We start from the raw sequence: 13671 nt of genomic DNA, 5'->3' as shown, positions 1-13671 counted from the left end.
GCATCGTAAACAAAAGGATAGAGCAGAGAGAACTGCCATTTTTAGCAATTAGAGATAAGGTCTCAAACACAGAACGTAATGAAATGACTAAACACAAAATACAAAAACAATTGACTGAATGAGAAGTGAGGAACTACATCTACGAAAACAAGAAGTCCTAAAGGTCTTGGAAACAGTCCCTGGAAGCTTTAAGCCACACACTCAACATGCCTCGCACTAACACAGATCAGAGGAAAAGGAGCTGTTAAGACTCAAATGCCTTCAGGTCTCAGGATCCACACATTCACCCATAAGGCTGTTTTGTTTCTGAAAACATTAAACCATCTGTTGCAGAGATTCAAATATCGGRCAAAGAAACATCAGATTTTCAAGGAAGAGTAGCACCAGGGCAAGACTGTTTYCATCTTTCCCATTGCCACCTACACAAGGGTTAATCAACAGTTYGCTACTATCTGAATCACCAGAACCAAGCTTTAGTCCAAGCAGACTTCAGTCAAATTTCAAAAGCTCCAAGATAATATGATCCATTTTCAAACAACAAAGGRCTTGGACATGCAAATTCTTACATTTTGCTTTCAAAATGGGATAACCATTCCCAATAAAATTTCCCCCCAAATTTACATTTGCAAGGTTCTGTGGATGCCCCACACCTTTTCCCAAAATCCCTGCTAGTCTTGACAGCAATTGATGATTYGAACAGCTATCATTTGTGCAAATCTTGAATACTACTTTTCCAAAGAAAGAGAAACCAAACTGTTTCATCTAACTTGTGTTAACAGGGCAACCAGTACTGTAGAGTCAARCAACAGCTGGGAAACGGAGCCATGAAGCAGTTCAGGCACTGGCACAGCAGTGCAGCCACAGAGCAGCCGGACCAGGTGACTTAGGTCGCGTTTAGCAAAAGCAGCTAGGCAAGCAAGAACTGGTTTTTAACTSTTTTATCTAAGTACGCATCTAAGCTCCACAAAGAACCCTCTGAAGAATGAGATATTTGTGCTTGAGAAAGCGGAGGGTATTTATTATGGAGAACAGTACCATTTACTTGGGGTTGTTTCCCTCTGTATTTAAACGCTTCTAATTTCTTAAAATGAGCAGTGTTCTCCGAGGCGTAATTGTTTCTTTTCAATCAGACACTTAGTGTTTGCAGCTATCAAATTTGTCGCAGCTGTAATCACACCCGATGTCTTGGGAAGGGAAACATTCACCTCCTGTGCAGTGCCCCCGCGCTGCAGCCCGCTGCGCCCCGGGGCCACGAGCGCCCGTGCCCCGTCCGTGGCCCAGGCTCTGGCAAACGCTGCTTTTGGGAAGGGGGAACRCGTCGTGTGCAGGAGGCCCCGCACAGCCCTGCAAAGCCTCCAGCTGCATTAAGTTTGCCTGTCTTGCACAGCAATGTCTTCTTTCATCAACTAAGTGCTAAAGAGCACATGTGGGTAGCATTCTTCCTGGCTGGTTTTTCMCACCTCCAGGAAGCACCACAAAGCGGCCAAGGGGTAATGGTTTAAAACCAAGACTATCAGTTTATTTTGCATCCACATTAAGAAKCTAAAAGCCCCACCTTCTATTCCCTATTGGTATTATTGAGAAAACTATGTGACATGTCTACCATTTTTGCACTTATTGTAAGATGTACTCCATTTATCTCAAATGCCACCAACCCATGTATTCACCAAGTGCCCAGTAGCAGGGATTGCAATTGACTGCACATGTAGTCCCAGGCACGTACCTTCATATCAGCCTCTCCAATACCTTTTGGGGAAGCGACAAAAAAGCATTAGGCATTTTTGTACACGAAATTAAGGAGTATTTTTCACAAGATAACGTTACCATCTACAACCCAGTGAATTTTTAACTTAGATTATTTATAGCTGTCTTCATTTAGAAATTCTCCTGCAGTCRAAATGCAAGACTCTGTAGCAGCTGGGTGGTATTTTGGGAAAGAATAATTTRGTCGCACACAAAAAATAAAATCCAACTGTCTGAGGGTGAACAAGGCTAATTGTGAAATCATGCTGAATTCAGGGGACAGTTTAGTAGGAAAAAAACAAATTTAAGAATGCTGTAAGCATGAATATACGTAATTTCAATATTTTCCAAATCACACATTTTGAAATGAAGCTTCATAAGCACTGCTTATATTTAGTAAAAGAATCCCTTAAATATTTTTTTCCTTTGCACCACAGCAGTCCAATTAAATGAAAGGGGTTCTGGATTMCACTTCATGGATTTGCCCTTCTTTCCTCCAGGACACTTTCCAAGTGGTTTAAGTGCTTAGATTTCTCTGATCTGTTAAGTGGAGCAATAATTACTTGGAGATCATTGGTTTAGGATCTAAACAATGYTGAAGAGTAAGCTGCATTATATGATTTTATGATTTATTTCCACGGCTATTTTATGCTTTACTGTATGAGTGCRTGTAAGAACAAAGACCCAGTGATCACCTGCTCTGTCTGCACTAGTGTCTGAAAGCTGTACATGCTTCTTGCTGCTATCACAACACCCAAGTGCTTCTTTTTAATCAGTGTGTGTCTATATAAGCAGAAATGAATACATATATTTACAAAGGCACAAGCAGGAAACATTTGTGTTGCTTTCTTTGCAGGAAACTGCTTGTTGGAAGGGATTCGATCATGCAGTATCATACTAAGGAGGAAAGTTAGTGAGATCTTGACTAGTAGACATCAGTGCAAATATAACATTCTTGGAACATCCACGTATGCTATTTCTGCCCTTTATAAAAAGTTGGAGCTCTTTTGCTTCTCTTTTAAGATACTGCTTCTTTAGGTGCGTTTCCCTTTGATTGCTTAGAGGGAGGAGAGTAACAAACATGCTTTGATAGCCGATCGTAAAGGAGCCATTTACAGCAAGGGCTCTGATGCACTGCTCTGCCTTTAAACGTGAATTATCAAATCACAAGCTATTCACCAAGTTGCAGATTGCTAACGAACTGAAACAGCATTACAGCAACAGTGTGCTCCCTTTGATCAAAAGCAGTTACCTCCTCCCCTGCTCTTAACTAACAATAGTCCGAACAGCAGCGTGTGTTGAGGAGGGCTCAGAGCACCAGCCCATCCACAGCTTAATTTACAGCAACGCTCCCTATCACTCAGGTTAAGTTTTGAGCACATTATCCTTTCGAGGACGCACTCCATTACCCCTTTGGGATCTCTGGCGTATCCTGGGCTACTCACACAGCTGTATTTTCCCCCCTTCTCTCAGCTTTTTTTTTTTCCCTTCCAGACAGAGCAAAGTCAATCCAAAATACAGAAAAAAATAGCACAAGATGGCATGATTTATGCTTTCAAATATATTATCTAATTGCACTGAACATCACTTCCCTTCYTGAAACACAGCGTCCTTAAAGTCTTTTGTGTCTTCTTGTTATGGCAACAGCTCTCCTTCCCTCCGAAGTATCCCTCAGGAGATGATGATTCAGTAACAGGATTTTGAGCTGTCACTTTTTTAAAGGAGAAAAGTCTATTTGGGGAGGGGGACTCCTCTCTAATGCGTTCCAGATGTTCTGCACACCTGGCCTCACAGCAGAACTCACCACTCTCCTATGGCAGACAYACCTACCTGCTGCTTTAGTGAACGTGTGCTTGTCTACCCTGAAGATTTACATTGCATTTAGCTTCTACAGCAGACCAAACACCTCCAGTCAAAGTTCAGTCAGAATGCACTCTAGTCTACAAATGCTGATTGTATTTTCCCGTAATTCYTTTATTACTGTAATTAGTAATAATAAAATAACTTCTAATGCTCATAATGAATGGCAAAAGGACTGCATAGCTGAGATCCCTGTGATTAAAAAAACACATATCCAAAATATAATGAAGTGAGTCTCCAGATAAGACAGAACATGGAAAAGCCATGCAAAGAGACAGAGCAACGACCTTCATATGGAAGAGAGCTGCAGTGAATTAACTGCTGAAAGCAGGCACTCTTTGGCTGAGCCTCATGAAGGCTCCTGGTGGCAGGCATTACACGTAYTAAGTTATCATCACCAGAACCAACAGTAACACCCCAGGAAGTGCAAAAGCAGGGTGCCATGTGCCACTGAACATTCCTGCACTGTGGTATGCAAGTTGACATCTGTCCTCGGAGGTCACGGCCAAGAACTGGAGCTGCAAGACAAGGCTTCCTGAAGCTACCACGCCATCACATATGATTCTTTCTGACTAAAGAACTTGCTCACATCCTGCTGTAACTCAGACACAGAGAAGATCCAAGCTACAATTACCAAACAGGGCACACTTACCTTCGTAGCTYGCCTGGAAGCCTTGAGCACTGACTGCGTAATCGCTCACAAGCCACAGGGACAGCACCATCCCGGTACTCACAACAGGAGCCGGCAGCTGGAAGCCAGTTAACCTGAAAGAAACCAAGAGGAGGGTTATGCCCGTGGCCAATTACACAGAAAAGCTGCAGAGCGGAGCCACTGCGGCCAACACACCACAGCCTAAGGSGGAGCATCGGAACTTGAAAAAGCAACACAGACCACAACAGTTTGACTTCAAGAACTGTTCAGCTAGCGCTGGACAAACCATCCTCACTGCTTGCATCACCCAGAGCAAGGCTTTTAACACCTCCCCATTTACCAGCGTGTCTATTAATCCATTTCTTCAGTGATCCCGTGTTCAGCCATGCTCTGCCTCACACCATGCACCAGCAGCCTGGGTGCTCCGCAGGGCCCGCTGCCCTGGGCGCTCGCAGCAAGCAGAGCAGAGCAGAGCAGAGCAGCGCAGCCTGCGGAGCCCGGCTCTACCAGCCCCGGGGGCTCCGAGCAGCCCCCAGCTGGAACAACTTCACCTATCCACACGGGAGCAACATTTGAGGTCTGAGTTCACATTCTGAAATCCTTGGAGTAAAGGCATTAGATGAAGGTCTCCATCATTATATAAACTACGTTAAAYTGAATACTCAATCTAAAATAGCAGAAGTGAGCAGGCAATAAAATTGATACTACCAATTAATTGAAGACTATCAGGGCATCTGTCTTCAAAGAGTATTTGCTCTGTGGTTATGTAAAGGAAAAGGTTTGAATTAAGGTCCTGGGAATCTTCCCCCCCCTTGTTGCACTGAGCCTAAGGGAACCAGCCCAGAGGAGCGCTTTCATCCTCCGTGTCCGCACGCGCCGCAGGGAAGGCTGCGATCACCCGTCCCTCCTTTCTTGTTGGGACAAGCAAAGCCCCTGCTTCTCCACACGATGTGGCCCAGTAGATGGGCTGCGGCGAGAGCACACAGAGACCTGCCCGCAAACAAGTGCAAGAACCCAGCTGCAGAAAGGGAYGACAAGCCCAGGACACGGACAAAGACAACATTCCTGAGACTCAGACACCAGTGGCTGACTTTTCTCCCCCCTTCTCCCTTGCAAACCAACTCTCAGAGCTAAATGGCAAGTGTTAATTTTGTTTGGTTATATTTTTAAGCTGGCGATATAGGATCCCAGACACTAAATCCCCGATAGTATATTGACACAGCCCAAGAACAGCTAATGCACATTCCTGACAAACAATTACAGTTTTATAACTTATAATCCTTCGCCTTGCACTTGGCTAAGGTGATTTACATAACAGATTTACATAAAGAATTTTTTTTTTTTTTTAGGCCATTCATGTTAAATTCTCGCCTGCCATTGCCAAGGACAGGATTCACCCACAGCGCCTGTTAACTGTCCCAAAACCAAAATGTGSAAGCAGTAACTGAGGGGGCTCTCTGCCATACGACGAGGCTGCTGATTGCCCATTTGAGACGGAGTGCACACAAGTCGCCCCCTTACGCTGCTCRGGGCCAACAATGACTAAGAGTTTCAATATGTTCTGCACTCGCCTATCTCTGCTATCACTGCGATGAGCCAAGCTAAACCAGTGCCAGAAATACTGCTCCATGAGTTGTCCTTGCATCACAGTATGGCAAAAACAAGATACAAACCCCCAAACACCCTGCTACAGGAATCCTATACTCTCCATATATCTTTTCTTTGGCAGAGAGCCGCCCCAAGCCTGGCCCTTCTGCAGACGTGCTCACCTCCCTGCRTTGCACATTATGCTCTTGCACTATAGCAAGTACAACTGTATCATGTASAGTGACGCAGGCTTCCATTTTGGAGTGCAGGTGTCATAATTAAAACAGAACACATTATTTTTCTGGTAGGATGCCCACCATCAGCTCAGACTGCAATCAAAATAGTTATTGCAGCTGGCAATCCAACAGCATTTAAAGCATAAATGCTAGAGAAGTGTCTCGGAACATCTAATGGAAACGCACTGGATTGCATCATTTAACCCAGCATTAAATTACACTGCATCATACTTCACTGCCTCGTCCCTGCACGCAATTTCAAGGCACCTGTTAAAGAACCACCCCCCCAAATGAACCGCTCTCCTCGCCATATGTAGCTACAATGACAAGAGTCCRTAAGGACCAAACCGACGCTCCTGAAGCACCATCCCAAGAAAACATCAAGCTAAACCTTTGCAAGATCAAGTGTAGGAACTATGAAAAAATAAGAAAGAGGAAAAYGGAGAGAAAGGTGTTCTGTGTCCACAGAGGAAGGGACGAGAAATCACCAGGTCAGCCCGCAATGGGGAAGCGGCACGGGCCACACGAGGAAGCGCATCTTTCTGGCGAGAAGGACCGTGAAGCTCCAGAGCAGAATTCCTGCAGCATCTGCAGTCCTAGGATCACGCTGCTGCTTCCTCTCTGCCTTCTCTTCACACGCCTGAGGCTTTCTTGTAGCACAAAAAAGGGTGMAGATTTTTTCCCTTTTTCAACACTACGTGTGGAGAAACTACCCTCCTGAGGAGAGAGCCAACTCACTGCGTGCATTTTCTCACAGACTTGTCTTATTCAGAACCTTTTTCCCCAAGTAGATCTTGTCAAATATTTTTTTTCTCCCTTCCTGTATTGTTTTATTAAAGAAACAAGCAATTACAGTGAGATTTGTTAGCCTTTTTTTTTTTTTTTTTTTTTTTTCTCCAGCATATTGGCAGGGTAACTGATGCCATGGAAGTTCTCATTAATCAAAGAGCGCAGGCAGGGCACAAGCTGAAGACAATTCCAGACCGTGCTCACTGCAGAACACAAAAAGCCAGTCTTGTCTGATTCTCTGGTGTTACTTAGACGGTTGCCCTTTAATATCAAACCCCTGTAAGGCTGAAATGGTGCTCTGGACAAAACACACTCAACCGGCTTCTAATGGCACTATAATGACACAGGCAAAAGTTTCAATGCAAATTTTGGAAGCCATTTGTCTTAGCTCACTGGCATTAATTGCATGTTCTCTTGATTAATTTAATCCTTCCACTTATAGCAAAGAAAAACTAACTCCACCAAAAGAAACAAAATGTTTGTGGAGTAAAACAGCTCGTCCTTGTTTTCAGCAGGTGTTCATGCAAACGCCTTGTTGGCACAAACGTGTGTGAGGACTTGGCTCTGCAGAACACCAAGCACACAGGGGCCGAGTGGGAAGGGTTTCCCGTGGGAAGGGTTTCCCGTGGGAAGGGTTTCCCGTGGGGGCTGTCCTGGCAGGATGCAAACAGGCCCGCAGACTTGGTCCAGAAGACCCAAGGATTGGGAGATGCAGTCTCTTGCTGAGGAGCAGCCTCACAGCACAACACAGGCAGCATCACAGCACAAGCGCTGCAGCTCTTCTGCACCTTCCTGCCCGTTTCCACCCAACCAGCAACTCGCTGCCCCAGAATCCTGACTGACTCTGTTAAACCCAGCTCAGCCACAGAGTCCAAAACTTACAGGGCCGGAGAGCAGCAAGGGCAGAGCCCTCTAGTCAGAGAGCTCGACCTCTCCCTTGCTACAGTCTCCTCAGGCCGTGGTTTTACTTTGCAGTTTATTTAATGCTATGCACAAGGCACACTTGGTGCAAAGAACTGCAACTCATTTCAAGCATGGCAGAGATGAATGCAGATTTACTAAAACTGTTGGAACATTTTAAGCTCAAAACCAAGCTGTTTTTATTTGTGAATCAAGCTACAAACACATTCTGAACAAATACCTTCAATCACATGCATTTTGCAAGCAACAGCATCAATAACTCCTTATAAATTCTCCGTTCATATTTCACAAAGCAATGCCAATCTACTTTGCTGCCAGCCAAGGCCACATGTCCCATTTTATTCCATGTCACTTTCCAATCTTCCCATCTGCCCAGCTGGTTGATAATTAAGTTGTTTTTAAATAATACCATCAGTTGGCTCCTTTTGATGTGTATTACTATATATTTTTCTTACCAAGACTGTAATAAACTTTTTTTTTTTTTAAATACACTATCTTCCTCTGTCCCTTAAATTCCCTCCTCAATCAATATTTGCCAAGAGAACGATTCTAACATTTCACAGAAAATAAGGTTGCTATGTCTGTAAAGACACAAATGTTTGAGCAGTTTTATTGACATAAACAGGATTTGTTGTAAAAATACACACAATAAATGCATTAAGCAAAAAGCSGGTGCTGACTGGAAAGTAAATCCCTGCGATGGGAACCCTTAGTGCTGTTTCCAGCCCTGCCACCACTGTCTTCAGGGAAATCTCCCTTTGTCTACCACAAGCAGACCTGAATTTAAGCCTCAAGAAAACCTAGAGCAAAGCACACAATTGATGAAGCTGCTGAATCTGCTGCTGAAATGGCTAATGAGGATGACGAGACCAAACTACTAACTTGCCTGAGTTCATTTCCAGCATTAGGTGCACTGCTCCACTGGGCATCTCGTGCATTTGAGGACATGGACTGATGCATTAATGCCAGCTCTCTAACCACATGGACACCGTTGCCATGTAGGGCTATGCTGTGCAAGGAGTAGTTTCAAAATGACAAGGCAATGCACCTCCTGATCAGGTGGGAGATGTGACAAAGGWTCTACATTCCTCTACATTCAAAGATAGAGGCTGAATTTTATGAGGAGGTGCCATATATTCCATTTTTGTGTGTGTGCGCGCTACAGTTCATCTGGAGCTTTGCAAGCAGTTCTCAATTACACTTGGAGGACACAAGCAGAACCATTTGCCAGGGTCATTTGGGAATCAACTCCACTTTGCTTTCCTCACCAAACGCAGTTCCTCTGGCCACAAAGACTCCTTCCCATATCCACCTGGTTCCAACAGAGGTTTCATCAAGTACTCCAGACTTGGGACCATCACGTGGCTCAGATACCACTGTGTATGGACCTCTCCCCTGAAAATGGATTTGGGGGGTCAATTCCCACTAGAAGTGGGTTATTTACAGGTTATTTATAGGCCTAAGGCCTCCACAGCCACCTCAAATACAAGGTCATCACAGTTCTCAAACTGTGAACTGCTACGAAAGCTTCAAATCTAAATAAGTTTCATTTTCTTCATCAAATGCAAAAGAGCAGGAAGATCACAGACTTCAAAATTATCACATTCCTTCCATGTTCATTTCACTTTTACTCTGCCAGGTAGCTAATGAGATGCCAGCAAATATCCAGAACATTCTGGCACCCATATTCCCTGCTGAAATACTAAAAACCTAAAAGAAAAAGAATTCTCCAAAAGGCTCAGCAAATTCTAGCAACTTCTTGGGGGAAGCCGAGTTGACATTCTGAGTCAATGAGGCCAAGCAGGGACAAAAGCCAAGGCAGGTTCAGGAGTTTCAATTCAAAACTTGGCAGTTCTAGGTTATTTTCTGGCTTTCCTCAGAAAACAAAACAAAAAAAAATCATCAGGGGTGTGAAATTCAGTAAATGGGAAAATAACTTCTCAGAACCCCCTGCTACTCACAGGGCTCAAATTCTGCCAAACAGAATGAAAGCAGCGAGCAACAGGGCAGTGTTAGCCTGGCAGGAGGGATCTGAACATCCCAGGACTGGGAGCAGCCAGCAGCAGCGCTGCCGCCTCCGCCGCACACTGCGCAGAGCCCCACGGCCTGAGAAGCCTTCAACACAAGCAGACACGTATGTTCAAAACAGCTTTAAACACGAGAAAGGCCAAGTAAATAAGGGCATCTTGAGGACCCCAGCGTTCCTAACCAAGCTCCTCTGTGCTTGTCCACTCAGGAAGCAGCTTTTGAAATCACAGYGCTGAAAGCAGTAGCCAGGCTGCCGTATCTGCCCCTACCTGCTAAATTTTGGGCATCCCACGTCACTGGGCCTTCCTTTTGGGCCCCAAYCTCACCATATAATCCCTATCATCCCAGAATCATTGAAGAGAGGTTGGAAGGCCTCAAATGTCTTTGAGAGCATCACTCGCATTTGAGACGCATCCAACTCCTGCATCACAGGGGCCAAACATCAGACTTGCAGCAGTCACAGGTATTACAAACTGGGAATGACAAGAAAATATAAATCACCAACACTTTTCAAATGCTGTAGCGGGGCCAGCAGTTCCCAGAGCTGAAAGCTGCCTGCCTTCACTTTTACTTTTTTTTTTTTTAATTAAAAAGGCCTGCAAATTAACAGATATTACTTAAGTTCTGTTATGTTCCTACTGGTTAATATGCTTGTGTACAAGAACTAGCGAGAGGAACAAAACAAGGGCACTGGATGTCAGCCTGATAATGAAGCAGCACGTCTTTGCCTGATGTCCTAGGAATAAATCAACATCGAGACTCCTGCACCTCCTGGGGAGGCCAGGATTTCTCCCCAAGCAATACTCGATCATCAAACAACTTCACAATTTAGCAGATTGAGGGATTTCATCATAAATTCTCAAGAGAAAGAAATGGTCATTTCCTGTTGAGACCCAAACACACACGCATGACCCAAGGAACGCTGGAAACCATCATTTTCCATGAGCAGCAGCTAAATGGAGGCCTCCCTGGTCAATACCCAAGAGAATAAGCACAGAGCCACACAGCAAGGCACAAACGTTTGTTATGGCCTGTCAATGGCTGGTACTGGGTATACACACACCCCGACTGGTGTTCAAGAACATCAAACAGACAGTTATGCAAGGGGGAAGAGCAAAGCTGCCCTGCGGGGTGAGCACAGGTCTGCTCCGCCAAGCCCCTGTGTGGGCACCAAGGCACAAGGGGACAGCGTGGCCGGCAGCAGCCCCGCGAGGGCAGCCGCTCCGCACGGGATGCTGCCACGCGGGCTGCGGCCGCACAGCACAGCACCAGGCAGAGCCCRGCTACAGCACCTCCTCAAGATGCCATAATGCTGACTAAAATTAATGGCAATGGATGAGAAGGAAAGAGCAGGAATTTGCATTCTATCCAGCAGACTGGTTTCTACGAAGCTGCAGAAATTAAAAAGAATCACCCAAATGGAACAAATATCAAACAATACAAGCTGTCCCTCGCAGTTAGAGAAGTTAATCAAAAATTTGATTTTCAGATGTGTTGGATGATGGGGGGAAAACAAAATGCTGTAACAAATCCCAAGGCTCTGCCTGTCTGACCCGTGTGCACTGCTTGCTCCCATGTTACTCACTTCTCTCTTGCTCTCAGACTTCATGTGCCATAAGACGGGAACAGGGAACACTTCAGGCAGCAGCCACCTTGCCAAGCACCTCCAGAGTTGAAGACCCCGACTTCCAAGGCCATTAACTATTATATTAAACAACTACTAGACAGAACAAAAGCATTTCACACTTCTATTTTACATGTACTTCTTCAAAGACATCACCACGTCTTTGGATAGCTCAAGCCTTCTAGCAAACAGACCCTCCATTTGAAGCCCTTGAAACGTTTTGCAAATCATATTCAACTTCTAAAATAAAACCTGAGGAGGTCATCCTACAGCTGGCATTTCCCTAGAGCCCACTGCACCCTGTCTCCTCTGTGCAAGGCACACACTCCTCAGCAAGGAAGGAGGCATCGGTGACCTTGGTGTTAGCTGATGTCAGGATCTACTACCAAGTGAARTTATTGCTGAAGATCTTGCTCTGTACTAATGAAGTCAAAGCTTCTTTTCATGAGGCAAGTCCAGGAACACYGGAACTGGGCAGCTCACAGCTAGTAACTCCCTGGGTAACTAAGGCAGTTCCCTCCCCTCCTCTAGGGAACACGACTGCATCTTCTCAATGGATTTGGCAACCTAGAAAATGAGAAATCCTACAAAAACTCCTGGGGAGTAGTTCAGTTTCTGCAAGATTAAGGCCATCATCTCGCCATCCAAAATTTACACATTTTAAAACCTACCTTCAAAATTACCTYAATTGCTAATGGCATTCACTGCTCATAGACCTATCAAAAAAAMCATTCTAGTTCAGTCTTAATTAAATCTATTGGATACTGCCTAATTATAGAAAGCCTTTCTATACACAGTATACTTCAATATAAAGCAAGAGCCACTGTCAAAGTTTACCATTAGATTCTACCCATTAACATGGTTATTTGACAATTTAGAGTGAAAATAGAGCACAAAAGTAATTCTGAAAGCGGATTATTGTTTGTACACCAGCAATGCCTCAAGGTCCAATAAYAGCAGCCAGTCCCCAGCACTAAACACACAGCAGGGAATAGTCCTACCTGGAAGAAATTCCAGTCTCATAGACAAAMGGCTGACAAAACACCAGAAAGGAAATCACCTCCCCAATTAATATTTACTTAGTGGCATGAATAAAAGACTCCAGTTTTCAGTAAGACCCTGTTATATCAGGATTGTACAGGCTACAGCACAACGGAAGGTGCTACCACAGRTAACTTTTCTTATACAATCCAAGCAATGCCACGGGAGAGCAGCTCCTTTCACTATTAAACCAAGCTGCTCAACCACCCTATTTCTCCATCTGTTTAAGAGGCTGAAGACAGGCCAAATGAGCCTCAAGGCTTATCCTGAACCTGTTGTATTCAGCACAGTGGCAGAGAAAACCCCTCCCACCCCAATTATTAGTTTAGATCCCTCATCCTGATAAGCACTGTCCTAGTAAGGAAAAACTGAACACAGCCTGTCAAAATGGAACAGCCCTGGCTGCAGCTGCATTAACCCCATTAGCTCTTACAGACACTCAGATCTGCTTCCATCAATTATCTCACAGGCAAAGTTTAAATATTCAGCACTTCCCCAGAACATTATGACAGGACAACTGGCAAAGGGTCCTTAATGCTGCTGGAGCTGCTGAAATGAGTATCCTCTCAGAAATAAAATTGCACATACTTTATTCTAAACAGCAGAGCGCCTGAATATATGCTTATTTTATTTCCAGGGAGTTAATGCAAAGTGACAAAAGACTCTGCTAAAGGGCAAAGGAGGGAGGATTCTGAAGCTGACTAAGGATGACAGGAGGCTTTAGCTGGCCCACTGCTTGGTTTTATTCATTTATCCTTACCCGTAGTAAAGAGAACCGSAGTCACCTTGGACACCTGAGCTAACTACAAAGGACTGTAGTATGTGACTAAAGGTGACTCAACAGAAAATCCTAACGAGCAGAGCTCTGCCTCGCATCAGCTGACAAATGCTATTCCCCCAAGAATTTCTGGAAGCCAACACAGCACAGAACCAATTCCAGCAAATCCAATAACCATCCTTCCAGTGTCAACACAGCACAAGCCCTGTTAAACTGCAGGAATCCACACGCCTGCCCTGTGATCACATTATTACAAATCCCAACCAACCCCATGCATTTGGCCTCTATTTCGATTTCCTCATCTGCAAACCAAGAACATCGAGCTTTGCATGCATGATCTGCAYGAGAAACGTAAGCGACACGAGCAGAGATATTTTCAATTGACCAGAGAGAACAGATAAACTGGTGCTGT

At 44.7% G+C, this 13671-nt stretch overlaps 1 protein-coding gene across 1 annotated transcript in view; it reads right to left on the bottom strand.

Annotated features, from left to right (window-relative positions):
- The window catches only part of CSMD2 (CUB and Sushi multiple domains 2), a 239970-nt gene that overhangs the window by 207212 nt on the left and 19087 nt on the right, over positions 1-13671 (bottom strand). The window contains exon 3 of the mRNA XM_026043490.1: positions 4256-4368. Coding sequence (XP_025899275.1) covers positions 4256-4368 — 113 coding nt within the window. The remainder of the gene's footprint in view (positions 1-4255; positions 4369-13671) is intronic.

The sequence above is a fragment of the Nothoprocta perdicaria genome, unplaced genomic scaffold (assembly GCF_003342845.1).
Source record: "Nothoprocta perdicaria isolate Ctin4 unplaced genomic scaffold, notPer1 scaffold_33, whole genome shotgun sequence".
Classification (NCBI taxonomy): domain Eukaryota; kingdom Metazoa; phylum Chordata; class Aves; order Tinamiformes; family Tinamidae; genus Nothoprocta; species Nothoprocta perdicaria.
The sequence above is the reverse complement of the archived record's forward strand: the minus strand, read 5'-3'. Positions and strand labels throughout refer to the sequence as shown.